Source organism: Hypanus sabinus, chromosome 13, assembly GCF_030144855.1.
Source record: "Hypanus sabinus isolate sHypSab1 chromosome 13, sHypSab1.hap1, whole genome shotgun sequence".
In the NCBI taxonomy this organism is placed as follows: Eukaryota; Metazoa; Chordata; class Chondrichthyes; order Myliobatiformes; family Dasyatidae; genus Hypanus; species Hypanus sabinus.
In genome coordinates, this window is record NC_082718.1 from 73,961,171 (window position 1) to 73,980,769 (window position 19,599).

General features: G+C 43.0%; 1 protein-coding gene across 1 annotated transcript in view; it reads right to left on the reverse strand.

The window, feature by feature from the left end:
* The window catches only part of myo1ha (myosin IHa), a 127,201-nt gene that overhangs the window by 37,436 nt on the left and 70,166 nt on the right, over positions 1-19,599 (reverse strand). The window contains exons 17-24 of the mRNA XM_059987882.1: positions 16,937-17,017; positions 13,472-13,577; positions 12,561-12,678; positions 7,318-7,431; positions 5,845-5,921; positions 4,834-4,902; positions 3,752-3,836; positions 604-766 (exon numbers count right to left, since the gene is read on the reverse strand). Coding sequence (XP_059843865.1) covers positions 604-766; positions 3,752-3,836; positions 4,834-4,902; positions 5,845-5,921; positions 7,318-7,431; positions 12,561-12,678; positions 13,472-13,577; positions 16,937-17,017 — 813 coding nt within the window. The remainder of the gene's footprint in view (positions 1-603; positions 767-3,751; positions 3,837-4,833; positions 4,903-5,844; positions 5,922-7,317; positions 7,432-12,560; positions 12,679-13,471; positions 13,578-16,936; positions 17,018-19,599) is intronic.

The window sequence follows — 19,599 nt, forward strand, 5'->3', positions numbered from 1 at the left end:
TAACCTAGGATCAATCTAAAGTTCTATGTGTCAATCATTACCCATGCACTGAGGTCATACAAGTTCAAAACATTAACAGAATGCAGGATTAAGTTACAGAGAAAGCACAGTGCAGGCAAACATCATAAAGAGGTAGATTGTGAGGTCAAGAATCCAGTTTATCCTACTAGGGAACTATTACATAGTTTTATACAGTGGGGTTTAAGTTGTCCTTGAGCCTGGTGAGGCTGTTGGATGGATTGAGACATTTGGAATCGGGGATTCGTGTATTGAAACCTCCCAGATTAGTCCAATCAGAGTTGGAAACATCTTGGATCCAAACAAGTAACCACCAACTTGTTACGTAGCTTGGCTTAGTCAGTGATTTCATTGGAAGGGTCTTTCATCTGAAATGTTCACTCTCCACAAATGCTGCCTGACCTGCTGAATACTTTTGGCATTCTCTGTTCTTACACTTTCTTACACTTTGTTTGACACTGGTGGGATGAAAACCATAGCCTAATGCACAGGTAATTCACAAACTGTTGGTATTGCTTGTTTTAGTTAAGTGGCCCTATTGGCCCGTCATTAATTGTTAGAACTGCCATATTAACCTCTCCCTACCGTCTCCAGAAAGGCTGGGGGTTTGAGCCACGTTTTTTTATCCAGAACGTTCTTCGGTAGCTTTTTCCTTAGGTTCATCAGGTAGTTATACCGAGCAAAGGCCAAGTAGTCTTTATTTTCTGGGCAAAGCGGCTGGTTTCTTAGCATGAAGCCTTTAATAAACCTGAAATAAAATACAGGTCTTTACATTCATGGTTTCTTAACAGACAGTATTCTGTAAAGGAGCAGTACTTGTCAATGGAGCCATTTTCAGTTAGTATTGACGTTGGTTTGTTATTGACATGTACACTCTTTTGCAAAAAGAGTGCTGTCTAGGCAGACCATTCCATACACAAGTATTCCACCTCATAGAGTCCACTGACATTACAGAAAACAAACTGCTGGAGGAACTCAGGGGGGTCAGGCAGCTTATGTGGAGGGAACTCAATGTTGCCTCTTACTTATTTTACAGTTGTGTAGACCTCAGAGTAGGTGATTTTTACATGGCCCGAAAATTGCGTGGCATTTTTAAATTATTTTTTTATATAATATGCAAACTACAAATATTTAAAATGAAAATTGAATAATCACATACTTTTGATTGTATTTATTAATTGAAGGGTGTAATGAAGTACAGTATAACAAGGAAAATCTTTCATGTTCAGTAAACTGTTTCTTGCTGTATCCAATTCCAACTGTGCGACAACAGAGGCAATGTGCGTGGGAGCATTTCAGTTACTGTGCACCCTGCACCCTGCACCCATGCAGCTTCGAGGGATCAGTGAGGGAAATGGACAGGTAGGGTCAGCTATCCTCTTCCCATCACAGATGATTACTGGCCTGCTCTTTCCCCCACCAGTTTCAGAAGCACAAGAGATTCTGCAGATACTGGAAATCCTGAATAAAACATGCAAAATGCTGGAAGAACTCACAACAAATCAGGGAAATAAACAGTTAATGGTTCAGACTGAGACCCTTAATGAGGTCTTGATGAAAGCTCTCTGCCCAAAGCATTGTCTGTTTATTCCTCTCCACAGAGGCTGCCCGAGTTGCAGTGTTCCTCGAGCAGCTGGCATCTTTACTCCAGGTTCCAGCATCTGCAATCATTTTGGGAGTAGAGTGACTGGTTTGTTTTGGTTCTGTCATAATTATCTCACAGTTCATTTATAGGTCATTGGTTTATTGATTTGTAATTCACTGCCCATCACGCTGCTGGCATTTAGGGCAGCAAAGAGCGTCCTCCATCTCTGTCCACCCACACCAACACACACTAATAAAAAAAGATCCTTTTGCTGTTTCTGTAACAATCTTGTTTTAATAGGCTGGGTTGTTAGCCCTGAGCTGAACCCCCAAACCTGAAGGACTAGTGGACATCTCTTAGTCTGGCTTCTACCCTCTGACCTGTCTGGGCTGGGTGACCCTATCAAGAGCCAAAGAATAAAGCCCTGTCTCCAACCAACATAGCTCTCCGGGTCATTGAGGTGCACAAGCCTCCAAACTACGACAAGGTTGATGCCCTTGAGGATGTTCCACATTTATTGCTCTGAGAAGGTGATGAACTGTTTTCTTGAACTGGGGCATCTTGCAGGGTGCAGTCTATTAGACAGGGTATATCAGGAATCACACCAAGAGAATATACAGGGAGAACAGTTCACTAAGTTCTTGTTACTCACAAGGAACTCAGATTTCCTGCACATAACTCACACCGGGCTCACATTCCAGTCCTCTGCTCTGACCCCATGCGTCCAGTCTCTGAGTCCTTGGAGCCTCTGGAACAAATCTGAATGAAGTATTTGGTGTAGGATTAAGCAGATTGGCGGATAGTAAATTAGTGAGTAACGAATGCGAATGGAGAACAGTGTTCCAGGATAAGTAGAAAAAACTATTCTTCAGATTTCATTATTGGCAGTTTCTTGGGTTTGTCAATAATGCTTCCCCTCTGTGTCTGCTGCTATTGTCATTTTAGACAGGAGGAGGTCAGAGGATTGGGAGATGTTGCCAATGGGATTTTTGGATTTCTAAAGGCTGTTTTCCCATTTCACTCTGCTTTAATCTCATCCAGCTGTTCACCTCCCAAATACCTTCTGTACCAGACAGATTGACTTGGAAATCTCCATAAATCATTGAAACCTAACATATGTGTGTGCAGGAAATTCAGAAGCCAACTGGGATGTTGACCTTTGTTTACTAGAGCTGTTGTGTTTAATGTGTGGCAATTGGAGACATGAAGATGATAAACTTTTCCTTCTTACTGCTTGATGTAGAGGGCTTAATGTTGCACCTACTACCCGATCCAGCTATGAACTTAAGCAATCTATATGTGGTCTTAGATGATTCAGATGATTTGAACATAAAGACTAAGAGCAGGGTAGACCATTTGGTCCTTCACAACCACTGCACCATTCATCAGGACACTGTCCACAGCTGATCTTCCATGTCATTCCACATTCTGTCCTTCAAAAGGTCGGCACAGCATCATGGACCAAAGGGCCTGTATTGAGCTGTGTTCTGTTTTCTTGCTGTTTTCCTGAACAATCCCCACATTTCTCAAATCCTGCTATTTATTGAGCTCTGTTTGGAATAAAGTCAATGATTAAGATTCAATAGCTCTCTAGGGTAGAAAATTCCAAAGGCTGGCCAGCCTCCCTGTGAATAAGTACGCCCTTATCTCAGTTGATGCCGTATTCTCAAACCGTAGCACCTGTTTCATGAGGACGAGAGGGAATGAGGGAGACTTCATTACATGCTCTAATAACATCACTTCTCATACACTTCTTAACACTAGTGTTTATAAGCCCAGCTTACTCAATCTCTTCGCATCAGGCAAACCCACCACCTCACTCTTTTCCCTCAATGGCAAGTATTATTTTGTGGCAACTGTACAATGCAATGCAATATATAACCATTGAAAAAAACATGAATTACACTAAGTATGTACAGTTAAAAATAGTTTAGTACAAAAATAAAAATAAAAGGTAGTGAGGTAGTGTTCATGGGTTTAATGTCCATTCAGGAATCAGATGGCAGAAGGGAAAAAGCTGTTCCTGAACCATTGAGTGGTTAAATTGATTGAAATTTGTCAGTAAGAAAGCTAAAACTCCAGCTGTGGTTTTGCCATACTCTCCACAATTGCCATAAGATGTTCCCCTCAAAAAATAAGGCCACATACTTTTTGATTACTTTTACGGCCCAGGCTCTCTTTCCAGCATCCTGCCTCGCTTGAATTCCTCTCCAGCACGTTTCGATCTTGATTGCTGTTGAAATTACAAAACGTAAAAGTCAGCAGATCGGGCCACCTACATGCTCATCTAAGCCATCCCATTCATACGTATGACAAATAACTAAGGTCCCAGAAGTGATCCTTGTGGAACACCACTAGTTACAGACTTGCAGTCAAGAAATAATCCTCCACACCACTAAGCCAATTTTGGATGCAGTTTGCCAACACAGCTGAAATCTCATGTGCTTTAACCTTCTGGATCAGCCTACTGTGTGGGAGCTTGTCAAAAGCATTGCTAAAGTCCACGCAAACCATGTCTGATGCTCTGTTTTTATCAATTCCCTTACTTACCTCCTGGAGAACTCAGTCAGATTTGTGAGACAGGATTTTCCATGCACAAAATCATGCTGACTACCCCTAATCATTAGGCCATAAGACATAGGAGCAGAAGTAGGCCATTTGGCCCTTCAGGTCTGCTCTATCATTGGATCATGCATGATTTATTATCCCTCTCGAATTCCATTTTTCTGACTTCTTCCCATAACCTTTGAAATCGTAATTAATCCAGAACCTATCAACCTCGGCCTTAAATGTATCCAATCACTGCCTGTTGCAGTGATTTCCATAGATTCACCACCCTCATCTCTGTTTTAAAGGAATGTCTCTCTGTTCTGAGGCAGTATACTCTGGTCCTAGTCTCCTCCACTACAGGAAGCATCCTCTCCAAGTTAACTTTTCCATGCCTTGTCTTTCCCAGTGATCGTTTATCCTGTCCCTTGGAATTGCTTCCAATGATCAATGAATGACTCAGAAACCCTATGGACAATATTAATTAAAAGTCTATTTGGAAAATACTCCTGAGTTAAATTTTGAGGCAGGCATTCAGCTCTGCTCATTATGAGATGTAAAGAAACAGTAGGTTCATCCTACCTGGCTGAGTTCTCCAAGGGCCAGTATTTTGGGTTAAAATCAACCAAGGGAAAGGAAAGCAGTGTAACACAACTCCACAGGCGTGGTTTCTTTCCTCTTACCTGCCTTTTTCTGCTTCTGAAACTCCCCCCTCTGGAGTTTGCCTTTGTACCTGGCCTGAAGCTTTGCAACTGAAACAGAAAAAGCACATTGACTACAGAAAAGTACAGGCCCTTTGGTCCACAATGTTGTGCTGACCTTTTAACAAACTCTAAGATCAATCTAACCCTTCCCTCCATTTATCTTTCATCCACCTGCCTGTTTAAGAGTCTTTTAAATGTCCCTAATGTTTCTAGGTCTAGCATCACCCAATACTTCCCTCCACTCACATAAAATGATGCCCTCTTGTATTAGCCATTTCCACTCTGGCTGATCTCTTTTTCACATGCGCTCACACCTTTAGTGTTACCTGGGAGAATGCAGAGGCTCTCTCATCTCCTATATCCCCCATCCATTCCCCCTGTTAAATCCTCTTCCAGTAAAAAGAGTGGATTGAGGCCTTTACTCATTCATCAGTGTAGTTCATACTCACTGTACCTGGTTAGAATGATTTAAAATACAACTGTAAAGAACAGATTATTGGTTTTATGAATTGCCACTCATTGTACTCAGAGAACCATGTTTTACCTCAGCAGGTCAGGCAGTATCTTTGGAAGGGAATACACAGTCAATGCTTCCGGCTAAAGATATTCGACTGTTTATTCCCTCCACTGTTGCTGCCTCACCTGCTGAGTTCCTCCAGCATTTGCTGTGTGTTGTTCTGGATTTCCAGGAATGGCAGAATCTCTGGTATTTGCCTTTCATTTATAAGTTCTTCGATTGACAGAGATGGGCCTAATGTGAAGTAAATCATAGAGGTTGTAGCCTTTCACCACCTTCGTCCCATTGCTTGACAATTACTGCATTTTAGCTGGTAAGTAAACCCTGTCTCGGCCCGAAGCATCAGCTGCTTATTTATTCATTTCCAGCCTGACCTGCTGAGTTCCTGCAGCATGTTGTGCGTGTTACTCTGTTTAAAGTCACCTGCTTTCAACATCATATAGAAAATTAGAGGGGGGGATCTGCGGTCTCACCCAGAGCATTCTTGCTGGCTTGATATGCATCTTCAGTGGCAAACAATGTCTTTGGAAAACGAATAAATATCTTTGTTCTGAGAAACAAAACAAATCCATTAGTCTCATGTTCAGAAAAAGTCTGCAATGCTTTACTGCTGTAGAAAGCTGAACCCCGAATACTTTAGTTGATTGCAACCGATGATGGAGATTTCAGATGGGGGAAGATACAACAAGGCACTAGTGAAATATAGGGGGTCTTTCATACACAGCCTTTATTCATGAGGAATATCCATTTTCTCCAGAAGAAAAAATAAAAAAAAAACACAGGATAAGATAGTAATTTCCCTCGTGCCAGTGGGTCACAAGTACCTGCTCGAGACTGCCTTGATATTGGCCATGGCACATCAAGTTAGAGCCGATTGGGTTTCAATAGGACATTCATTTGTAAAATATAAATGGAATTCAGAAGAAACTTCTTTATTCAGGGATTGGTTTGAGTTTTACACTTCTTTTGGGATCAAAGCATTGCTGGCAAAGAAATCATTTGGTACCCTTTGAATTCTGTGACTAGTTGGAAAGGGATGGGTGGTCAGTTAGGGAAAAGGTTAGGGTATAGAAAGGGGTGGGTAGTCAGATAGGGAAAAGGAAAGGGATGGGTGGTCAGTTAGGGAAAAGAAAGGGCATAGGAAAGGAATGGGTGGTCAGATAGAGGTCAGGGGCTGTAAATTTAGTTAGAATTCTGGGCAGCAGCCGGTTTTCAATGTACAGGTCAGAACATCCATGGTCAAGGGTCAGGGATTCTGCAGATGCTGAGGAGACCAGGGATCCCAGGTCGACAAGTGATGACCCCAGGTTAGGGTCCATATGGGCAGCAGTCATGAGGGTCTGTGACCCTCCCCCCCAAGTCACTGGGGTCAGAGGTCCATGCGAGTCTGGAAGCCAAATCTTAAATGTCAAACACATGATCGACGAGTCCTGAGGTTGATACTCAGACACTGGCAGCCGGGAGAGAGAAGACAAAGGTCAAAGTGCAGAGCCTCTGTTCACTCTCTATGTCAGCTGACTGTGCTGATGAGTTGTTTTTATATTCTGTTTTCATTTGAGATGTCCAGAATCCATGGTGTTTCATTTCTTCACCAGCATTACTTTTTTCACCTCTCCCCACCTGGTTTTTTTCCTTGCCCTCTATTGACACCATTTCCAAACTGGTCAGCTTTGATGAGCAAACCTTCGCTGCCCTTCTTAGCCAACAGCACCAACACTATCTGGATCTTTCATTCTCCCTGTGATCTTCACCTTGACACAGGTTCTCTTTGCCTCTCCCCTCCCTGCTCCACATTTAAGTTCAAAGTTTTCCCAGCTCAATGAATTCAAAATCAATTCAAATTCTTGTTTTTTTCCCTCACAGATGCAGTCTGATCTGCTGAATATTTCCTGAATTTCTCTTTGCATTACAGATTTATGCTGGGTCTCATGAAGATTTTTACGTACTTCCCCATTTTGTAGTCCTCCTGCTTGTAGCCAATATATTGCACCACTCGTTTAACGCCCTCTGATGCCGGTCCGTGCCAGTTTGGCCAAGTGTCGGGGCATAATAATTTGTACCTACAGGACAAGAACATTGTTGTGTGAACGTGCAACACTCCACAATCCATACAGATTGTTAATGAAACATATCCTGAATTTTCTGCAGAGTTTCCTGCATTGCCCCTCTCTCTGCCACTAGAATTTGGATAGCACCTCTCTCTGCCACTGGAATTTGGATAGCACCTCTCTCTGCCACTGGAATTTGGATGGCTCCTCTCTCTGCCACTGGAATTTAGATAGTCCCTCTCTCTGCCACTGGCATTTGGATAGCCCTTCTCTCTTCCACTGGCATTTGGATAGCCTCTCTCTGCCACTGGCATTTGGATAGCCTCTCTCTGCCACTGGCATTTGGATAGCCCTTCTCTCTTCTACTGGCATTTGGATAGCCCTTCTCTCTTCCACTGGAATTTGGATAGTGCTTCTCTCTGCCACTGGCATTTGGATAGCCCCTCTCTCTGCCACTGGCATTTGGATAGCCCCTCTCTCTGCCACTGGCATTTGGATAGCCCCTCTCTCTGCCACTGGCATTTGGATAGCCTATTTAGAAATTTGAAACATCAAGGTAAAGAATTGAGAATGGGGAACTCTCAATGGACCCATCACCCTTGAAGCTTGTCTTTCAAGATAATTTAACACAATGACACCCGAGAGGCACCTGACCATGATCTAATTAATGTAGAGCTCCACCTGCCTCAGAAGATGTTCATTGCATGGAATCATTGAGTCCATGTTGACTAAGTTAGCTGGAGGAGCAGGAGTCTGCAGAAGGACTTGGACAGATCAGGACAATTGGCAAAGAAGTGGCAGATGGAATACAGTATTGGGAAGCATATGATCATAGCTATTTTCTAAATGGGGAGCAAATTCACAAATTTGAGATACAAAGTGACTTGGAAGTCCCAGTGCAGGATTCCCTAAAAATTAACTTGCAGGTTGAGTTGGTAGTAAGGAAAGCAAATGTAATGTCAGCATTCATTTTAGGATGACTAGAATATAAAAGCAAAGATCTAATGCTGAGACTTATAAGGCCATGTCTAGATTATTGTGAGCATTTTTGGGGCTCATATCTAAGAGAGGATGCATTGGCATTGCAGAGGGTCCAGAGGAGGTTTACAAGAATGATCCAGAGAAAGAAAGGGTTAATGTATCGGGAATGTTTGACGGTTCAGGGTCTGGACTCCCTATAGAAAAAAATGTAGGGTATTTGTTTCTACAGACAGATGTGGAGCCTAAGTTATTAGGTACATTTAGATGCTGACAAGTCCTTGATTATTCAGGATGTCAAAGGTTATGGGGAGAAGGCAGGAGAATGGGATTGAGTTGGAAAATAAGTCAGTCATGATTGAATGTGGAGCACACTCATTAGGCTCAATTCTTCTCCTATGTCTTAGTGACCATCAGGAATCCATTTACACTGATCCTACATTAATGCCACTTTTTAAAAAATGCTCCTTCTTCTTGTCAATGTCCCCTTCACCTGCACACTAGAGGCGGGTCACAGGGCCCAATTAAGCTACTAACCTGCACATTTTTGGAATGGGGAAGAAATGGGAGAACCTGGGATAAACGCACACAATGACAAGAAGAAAATGCAAACTCCACATGGACAGCCCCCCGGTCAGAATTGAACCAGACTTTCTGGCACTGCAAGGTAGTGCAAAGAGAGCACTGCTTTGGCATCTTCTCTTATGCCCTATCTTCCTAAGCTCACTGTCATTGCATCCAGATTGTGTTGAGTCCCAGTATAATTCCTGGACTAAATGTTGATACCATCTTTTGGACAGGTTGGCAAGTAGTACAATAATGTCATACTCAGTGCCCTTGAGAGAAAGGGAAGGACAAGTCCCTGTAGGCCTCATGTTGGGTATCGTGTTACTGTCCATTGCCTGGAGCAACAGAGAAAGATTAGTCAAGGACTGGGGATGGAATCAAAGCCAAATGCATGTGGGCATCAGTTGGAACAAAAGCCTTTCTTGGCTTTAAATGATTCCCTCCAAACAGAGGAATGCAGGTTTAGAGGACATGGGCCAAATGTGAGCAGATGGGATTAGCTCAGTGGACAATACAGTCAGCATTGTCTGTAGGGCCTTTATTATATAAGGACTCAATGGTTTCATAATTAACAGAGAATCAGCATCAGAATCAAGTTTATTATCATTGACATGTCATGAAATTTGTTGTTATATCTCAGCATTACAGTGCCAGACATAAAAATTACTAAATTACAAAAATAAGTATGCAATAGAGGAATAACAAGGTAGTGCTCATGGGCTGTTCAGAAATCTGATGCCAGAAGGGAACAGACTGTCCCTAAGCTGTCCTGACGAAGGGTCTCGGCCTGAAACGTCGACAGTCCTTACATATGCTGCCTGGCCTGCTGTGTTCCACCAGCATTTTGTGTGTGTTGTCCCTAAGCTGTTGTGTGTGGGTTATCAGGCTCCTGTACTGCCTCTTTGATGGTAGTAACGAGAAGAGGGCATATCCTGATGGTGAGGTTCCTTCATGCGAGAAATTCCACACTGTCAGATGCACGACCTTCCAGATAAATTTGTTATCCCTTCTGCCTTCTCAGGATACAATGGCACTATCTCAAAAAAGAGCAAATTTTTTTCTCCAGGCAGTTAACCTGATCAACCACTCTAGTTAACCCCCACCTCCCTCTATTCTCTATTACCTCAGTCACTGCACCGTAAAAGTATTTTAAACTACTTGTTATAAAGCCATTTACATGCTGATATTTATTTATTTATGCAAGTTTTATTCCATATCCATACTTTAACCTCTAACCTATTTTTATATGATTCTTTATTCTTTAGTATTGTTGTGGTGCTTGTGTGTCTGCATGGAGGTTGGTAACTAGAGGGGTGCCACAGGGATTTGTTCTGGGACCCTTACTCTTCGTGATTTTTATAAATGACCTGGATGAGGAAGTGGAGGGATGGGTTAGTAAATTTGCTGATGACACAAAAGTTGGAGGTGTTGTGGATGGTGTGGAGGGCTGACAGAGGTTACAGCGGGACATTGATAGGATGCAAAACTGGGCTGAGAAGTGGCAGATGGAGTTCAACCCAGGTAAGTGTGAAGTGGTTCATTTTGGTAGGACAAATATGATGACAGAATATAGTATTAATGGTAAGACTCTTGGCAGTGTGGAGGATCAGAGGGATCTTGGGTCTGAGTCCATAGGACACTCAAAGCTGCTGCACAGGTTGACTCTGTGGTTAAGAAGGCGTACAGTGCATTGGCCTTCATCAATCATGGAATTGAGTTTAGGAGCTGAGAGGTAATGTTGCAGCTATATAGGACCCTGGTCAGACCCCACTTGGAGTACTGCGCTCAGTTCTGGTCACCTCACTACAGGAAGGATGTGGAAACCATAGAAAGGGTCCAGAGGAGATTTACAAGGATGATGCTTGGATTGGGGGGCATGCCTTCTGAAAATAGGTTGAGTGAACTCGGCCTTTTCTCCTTAGAGAGGTGACCTGATAGAGGTGTATAAGATGATGAGAGGCATTGATCATGTGGATAGTCAGAGGCTTTACTCAGGTTTAAGGTGCAGGGGAGTAGGTACAGAGGAAATGTCAGTGGTAAGTTTTTTACTCAGAGAGTGGTGAGTGCATGGAATGGGCTGCCAGCAACAGTGGTGGAGGTGGATATGATAGGGTCTTTTAAGACAGTGGTCTCCAACCACTGGGCCACAAAGCACGTGCTACTGGGTCGTGAAGAAACGATATGATTTGTCGATATGAAATTATATGAGTCAGCTGCACCTTTCCTCATTCCCTGTCACGCCCACTGTTGAACTTGAATGCATGTGAGGTCATTACCCATGCAAGGTCATCAGTCACCTAAACACAGTGATACCCTCGCGTTAGGGATCACTGGTTGGCCTCGGGTAACTGGCCGCCTCACGCGGCCGGCGGGAAATGCCTTTGCTACTGGCCTGGAGCATGGACAGATGGGCGCCGCTTCTAAACCTGCTTACCACACCGAATGTTCATGGGGAACTCGATGCTAAAATATTTGCAAATGACCTAATTTGGGCTCGTGTTTTGTAAGTAGCAGAGCAGCTGATCTACTGAAAGTCATCCCTCGAGTCAAACTCTCGTCGGCCGATAGGTCCTACCTACCTACAAGGGGGGCGGGCACGCGCCCTGTCACACTCCTCGCTCGGTCAGTCGCTCTCTCTGGACTGCGACTGCTGCGGCCCTGGCAAGGGGACCTCTGGCCTTTACCTTGTCATCTCACCATACCCATGACCAGCCGCACCTGGCCAAGGTGTCTGGCAACAGGTGGGTGGGAGGCTGGGGTTCGGGCCTGGAGACCGTCTAATGAGGCAATGAAGCTCTTAAAACTGCTTCAGTACCCTGAGTCCAAGCACCCTGCACTTAAAGACAAACCCCTTGAGAAAAGACGTGAGCAAGTGGGACAGAAGCAAGTGCTGATAGCCACGAAAACTAAATTGCAGAATAGGCTGGACATAAGGAACCTCCTTCAAATATCGTTGTATTCCGGTCGTGATTAACACCACCCTCCCCCCCCCCCACCCCCGTCGGTCGGTCCGCATGAATATTGTCAATATTAAACCTATCTGTGGTGCAAAAAGGTTGATGACCCCTGTTTTAAGAGACATTTAGATAGGTACATGGATCTGAGTAAAATAGAGAGCTATATGTAAGCCTAGTAATTTCTAAGATAGGGACATGTTTGGCACAACTTTGTGGGCCGAAGGGCCTGTATTGTGCTGTAGGTTTTCTATGTTTCTATGTGTGTTGTTTTTTGTTGCATGATCAACAGATTATGGTGAATAAAGTTGATCCTTGAGATCTCCCTAATGATCTGATCAATCCTCAACAACAGAATATTTTCCCTTTTCACTAATTGAGAGGCCTTGCAATATGCAAACTGGATGCTGAATTTCCCACATTACAGCAGTGAGTAAGCAAAAGTTCTTCATTGATTGGGAAGGGCTTAAGGATGTTTTGAGATTGGGTGAGGCACATCACAAATGTATGTTTTCCTTCTTCCATTTATTCTTAAAAACAGCCAATTCAACAGCCACACTCAGACTCTCCTGTTCCTGATTGTCCCCAAGCCTGATGCACTGCATGGGCTCTTGGCAGCCAGCTTGTGCCACTGGTGTTTACCTTTTCAAGAAAGCATCAAAAGTCCTGCGGTAAGCAAAGCCAGCTCGTCTCACGCGCAGGTGTTCCATGAGACCCAGGTACTTTACTTGATGTCTCACCAACATATTGTCAAACCTTCCTGCAGCGAGAGAGAGATAGAAGGGAGTGGAAAGGAGGGGGAATCGAGGAGGGGAAAGAAGAGAAAGAGAATAAATTCCTCCGGTTAGTATCTACTGCAGCTTACAAAAGTAATACTAATGTTTTATTTAGAGAAAGAGTATGCTACAAGCTCTTCCAACTTATGAGCCTGTGACACCTAAGTACACCCAAGTGACCAATTAACTTGCTAACCCATATGGTTTTGGACTGTGGGAGGAAACTGGAGCACTTGGAGGAAACCTACATGGTCACATGTTGAATGTACAAACTCCTTACAGACAGCGGCAGAACTGAACCCCTTTTGTTAGTGAGCTAATAGCGTTATGCTAACCACTATGAAACCGTGCCACCTGTGAATTAGCATAATAACTTTCAATGATTTGTATAACTACAGCAGCCCGAAGAAATCAATGTAGTACAGGGAGAATGTACAGACTTCTTACAGACAGCGGTGGAATTGAACCCAGGTCTCTGGCATTGTAATAGCGTTATGCTAACCACTACAACACCATGTTGCCTGTGAAACAGTGATTTATCTAACTACAGCATCCAGAAGAATTGCATTTGGTCATGGGGAGAATGTTTAGACAGCGGTGGAATTGAACCCAGGTCACTGGCGTTGTAGTAGTGGTGCCACCCTGTTAGTATCAGTTCTGCATCGATCTGGTGGTGATGGCGAGGGAAGTTATGGAACACTCATCTACACAATCTGAGACTGAATGCAGAGACTGTCCTCCATCATTTTATCAATTGGTCCAACACTGGCAGCTTACCTGGCTGCTTGGCATCATTTGGTTTGACACATCGGACGTACGAAGGTTCCTTTGACATCAAAATGTCAATCAGGCCCATTAGACTGTGTTTGAACTGTGTTGCCACCTGTACCAAGAGAAACAGTTGCCAAGTGATCACTGGAGATGAGCTGGTATGAAAAGGTTGGCCCAATTTTAAGATGTGAACCTTGAGCACACATTGTTTCTAGTAAGTTATGTTAAAAATGCCTGAAAATAATAGCAACATTATTGTCACCCAATGTGGAGTTGATATGCTAACTTCCATATCAGGTCCACAATGCTTGGACTTGAGCATTCAGTTGAATTTAATTGATGTTCATAAATTATATGTAACTGACATTAATTTGGTATTTTCTGGGAGAAATTACCATAATTTGTTTTCTGTACTCTTCATACTGAATCCACTTTCTGAGTGAATTGAAATATAAAAAGAAAATGACTACAACATTCAGCGGATCAGACAGTATTAATGGAGATGCAATTTACATTCAATGTTCTTACATTAGAACCTAGTGTATTTTACCAGTTCTTTGGATTCCATTTCCATTCCAAAACTGGTGCCATTTTGATTCCTAGTTTGCTGTTCAAAACTTGGGATTCCTGGGCTGGGTAATTTGGTATACGAGAGATTCTGTAGATGCTGGAAATCTTGAGCAACACACACAAAATGCTGGAGGAACTCAGCAGCTTAGATAGCATCTATGCAGGGAAATAAGCAAATAACATTTTTGCCTGAGACCCACGGTCTTGGTCCAAAACAGTTGCCTGTTTATTCCCCTCTGACCTGCTGAGTTCCTCCAGCACTTTGTGTGTGTGGCCATTTAATAATTGGATGCAAGTCCTCTTAAAAGATTGCCCAGGCTAAAGCGTCTGATCAGAGGCCCAATTGAGAACAGCGATATTTGATTTCCCAGATCAATGGGTGAGCAAGAAGAGTCACACAAATAAAATAATTGCTCAATTTATGAAAAAGGATTTTCTCCCAGAAAACATTTTGCTCAGTGAATTTTTGGAAATTAAAAGCGAAGAATAAAGCTCTCCATGAACTTTTTTTAAAATTAATTTTTCAGGAGACCATTAGGTCAACACATCATATACTGTCTTAACAACGCTATCAAATTGCACAGGAATTTTGGAGGATTGATGGATATAGACCCCAAGTTCCCTCTGTTCCTCCACACTGCTAAGAATCCTGCCATTAACCTTGTTATTCTGCCTTCAAATGTGGCCTTTCAAAGTGAGTCACTTCACAGTTCTCCAGGCTGAACTCCATCTGCCACTCCTCAGCCCAGTCAACATCCCATTGTAACCGTCACCTTCTACACTCTCTATAATACCACCAGCCTTCGTGTGATCTGCAAACCCACTCTTTGTTGATTCACTTAGCTGCTGTCAAGGGCAGTTTAGTAAGTTTGCAGATACAACGAAGATTGGTGGTGTTGCCGTTAGTGTAGAAGATTGTGGAAGTTACGACGGGAAGTTGACAGGATGCCCAGCTGGGCTGAGAAGTGGCAGATGGAGCTCAACCCAGAGAAATGTGAAGTGATACACTTTGGAATGTCAAACTTGAAGGTAGAGTACAAGGTGAATGGCAGGATTCTTAGCAGTGTAGAGGAACAGGGAACTGGGGTCCATGTAGTGCAGAGAGTGGCAAAGTATAACTTCATAAACCAAAGGTATTCACCCCAAAAAGTCAATGACAATATTGAGACCATTTATAAATCAAATAGGCAGAAATTAAGGAATGTTTGTTCTTTGTGTCAGTGAGAGCACCTTAGGTTCTAGGGCAGAAATTTGTAGTTCAAATCATACTTCAGAAACTGAGTATTAGGTTTCAAATAGATTTCTAGCTCATACTGAGAGATGTGTAGTGAACATAACATAGGAGCAGGAGTAGGCTATCTGGCCCATTGAACCTGCTCCACCATTCAATAAGATCATGGCTGATCTGGCCATGGAATCACCTACCTGCCTTTTCCCCATAACCCGTAGTTCCCCTACTATGCAAAAATCTCTCCAACCTTGTCTTAAATATATTTACTGAGGTAGCCTCCACTGCTTCATGGGCAGAGAATTCCACAGATTCACCACCCTCTGGGAAAAGCAGTTCCTCCTCATCTCCGTCCTAAATCTACTCTCCCAAATCTTGAGGCTACGTCCCTTAGTTCTAGTCTCACCTCCCAGTGGAAACAACTTTCCTGCTTCTATCTTATCTATCCCTTTCATAATGTTATATGCTTCTATAAGATACCCTCTCATTCTTCTGAATTCCAGTCCCAGGTGACTCAATCTCTCCTCATACTCTAACCCCCTCATCTCTGGAACCAATCCGCTGAACCTCCTCTGCACCGCCCCCAAAGCTAGTACTGTATAACCTTCCTCAAGCAGGGAGACATAGAATCTCAAACAGCGCAGGAACAAGCCCCATTGTATTGTACCAAACTAATAAAACTGGTCCCTTCTGCCTGTACCTGATTCAGATCCCTGCATTGCTTGCATATTCATGTGCCTGTCTGAGCACATTTTAAACACCTCTATTGTACCTTGTTCCACCAGCACCCCTGGCAGCGCAGTCCAAACACCCATCACTGGCTGTGTAACAATAAATTTACCCTGCACTATGTCCTGGGATAGCTCATGTGTCACCACACATTCTGATGCCAACATAGCATTCCCACAATGTTCAACAGAACAGCTGCAAGACAACTACAGCAAAACAAATCCCTTTCCTTCCTCACATCCATTCACCCACCCACTCACACACACAGACAGTTCTTCAACTCGAGGACAGGCTGGATCTCCAACCTCCAGTGGATTCATAGACGTCGACCTCCAACTTCCCCACTGGACATGCAGACTCACAAAAGAAGGACTTTGGCCGTTGGTCCACAACTACAGATTTTAGATTGACCTACGGACTTTAATCTTCAGTATTGAGCATAGAACTCACTGATCACGAAACCCCAAACTCTAAGCCTTGAACTCTGGAGTTGCCAAAGATGGTCCTGCAAACTCCAGACCATAAGTCCAAAGTTAACTTTGGACTTGACAATAATGGGACCCTTGAACTCCAGGTTTTGCACTCTGGGTTCGCTAACTCACATACCTAGGGGATCATTGGCCCTCACACCTGCTGCCTGCTTGGACCTCAAATCCCATTGATTCTGTGGTCATTTATGCCTAAATCCCCAAAACCATCACTGCGAATCTAAAACAATAGTCTGAGGCACAACCTCAATGGAGGCTGCCGCTTGGTGCCATTTTAACTGGAAACAGGATTTTCTCTCATATGTAACCACAGAGGCAACTCAATGTGCAACACCTTCAGAAGGGATAGGAGAAAATGAACTTATCATCAGAACATTGCAGGCCAGCCTGTACAAGGTGCTAAAGCAGGGACATATTTACCGGCAGTCACTGACCAATAGTGCAGTTGTTACTCACAGTCTCAGGTCTTTTCTTTATATCCAGTTCATTGAAATTAAAACATTCTTTAACTATGAGGTTTGTGGAATCACGCATTGCCTGCATAAGAGAGAGAGATTTGTTCATGCTCATGGTTTGGTATTAGATTGCCATTTATCTATTGATTTATTTGTTTGTTTATCTATCTATTTATTGAGATACAGTACAGTTCAGGTACTTCTGGCCCTTTGACACACGACACCCAGTAATCCCCCAATTTAACTCCAGCCTAATCACGAGGCAATTAATAAATAGTACAGCATCCGAGATGTGATGGCATTATCTATCTGCCCATTATTGTTGTTAAAGGAAAATGCTGAATCTTTGTGGGTGGAGTTAAGAAATCGCAAGGCAATAAAAAACCGTTATGGGAATCATATATAGGCCTCCAAATAGTAGCCCAGATGTGGGGTTAAGGTTGCAAAGGGAGCTGGAAAAGGCATGTAATAAGGGTAATAACATAATTGTAATGACTTCAATATGTAAAGGGTTTGGGAAAATCAGGTTGGTGTCGGATCACAAGAAAGGGAATTTCTTGAATGCCTATGAGTTGGCTTTTCAGAGCAGCTTGTGCTTGAGCCTACTCAGGGAAAGGCTAGCTCAGATTGGGTGTTGTGTAATGACTCAGATCTTACTAGGGAGCTTAACGTAAGGGAACCCTAAGACAGTGATCATAATACGATTCAATTCATTCTACAAATTGCGAGGGAGAAGCGTAAGTTGCATGCATCAGTATTGCAATGGAATAAAGGGAATGACAGAGGCTTGAGAGAGGAGCTTGCCCAGGTGGATTGGAGGAGGATGCTGGCGAGGATGACAGCAGAGCAGAGATGGCTGAAGTTTCTGGGAACAGTTCAAAAGATGCAGCATAGATATGTCCCACAGAGGAAGAAGTTCTCAAATGGCAGGGGTAGGCAACTGTGTCTGACAAAGGAAGTTAAAGACTGCATAAAAGCCAATGAAAGGTCATATAAGGTAGCAAAAGTGAGTGGGAAGTTGGATGATTGGGAAGCTTTTAAAATCCAATAAAAGGCAATAAGAAGGGAAAAGATGAAATATGAAGGCAGGCTAGCCAATAATATAAAGCAGGATACCAACAGTTTTTTTCAGTTATATAAAGAGTAAATGGGAGCTGAGAGTTGATATTGCTCCACTGGAAAATAATGCTGGTGAGCTAGGAATGAAGGACAAAGAAAATGGCAGATGAACTTAATGAGTACTTTGCATCGACCTTCACTGTGGAAGACACTAGCAGTGTGCCAGAGGTCTGTGAGTGTCAGGGAGCAGGAGTGAGTGCCATTGCTATAACAAAAGAAAAAGTGCTTGGCAAACTGAAAGATCTTAAGGTGGATAAGTCACCTGGACCAGATGGACTACATCCCAGAGTCCTGAGAGAGGTAGCTGAAGAAATAATGGATGCATTGATCATGATCTTTCAAGAATCACTTGATTCTAGCATGGTCCTGGAGAACCTGAAGATTGCAAATGTCATTCCACTCTTTAAGAAGGGAGGATGGCAAAAGAAAGGAAATTATAGGCCAGTTAGCCCTACCTCAGTGGTTGGGAAAGTGTTGGAGTCTTTTATTAATGATGAGGTTTCAAGGTATTTGGAGCCTAATGATAAAATAAGTCAAAACCAGCATTGTTTCAGTAAAGGGAAATCTTGCCTGACAAATCTGTTAGAGTTCTTCGAAGAAGTAACAAGCAAGGTGGACAGAGGAGAGGCAGTGTATGTCATTTGCTTGGATTTTTGGAAGGCGTTTGATAAGGTGCCATACGTGAAGCTGCTTAACAAGATAAAATCCTGTGGCGTTACAGGAAAGACACTGGCATAGATTGAGGAATGGCTGACAGGCAGGAAGCAGCGAGTGGGAATAAAAGGGGCCTTTTCTGATTGGCTGCCAGTGACTAGTGGTGTTCCTCAGGGGTCAGTATTGGGACCGCTACTTTTCACATTGTTTGTCAGTGATTTAGATAATGGAATTGATTGCCTTGTGGCAAAGTTTGCAGATGATACAAATGATAGATGGAGGGGTAGATTGTGATGTGGAAGCAATGTGATTGCAGCAGGACTTAGACATATTGGAAGTATGTGCAAAAATGTGGTAGATAGAATACAGTGTTGGGAAATATACAAATATGCATTTTGGTAAAAGGAAAAATATTGTGGACTGTTAACTCTAAAAGGTTCAAGCATCAGAGGTGCAGAGGGACTTAGGAGTCCTCGTGAAAGACTCCCAGAAGGTTAATTTACAGGTTGAGTCTGTGGTAAAGAAGGCAAATGCAACGTTGGCATTTATTTCAAGCACAACAGAATGTAAAAGCAAGGAGGTATTGCTGAGGTTTTATAAGACACTAGTCAAGTCACACTTGGAGTATTATCAACAGTTTTGGGTCCCATAACTCTGAAGGGATGGATTGAATTTGGAGAGACGGTCAACATTTCAGCCCAAGATCCTTCATATGCAAAACCTCCTGTGTATATAATGTGGTTACTATCACTTTGGGTTTTTTTGGGAGCTTGCTGTGTACTAGTGGATGTCTCATTATAACATCACACTAGTACTTGGAGACACGAGGGACTGTGGGTGATGTAATTTGGAGGTTTGTGTGAAGCATTCATTCTGTAAGGATATGAAGTT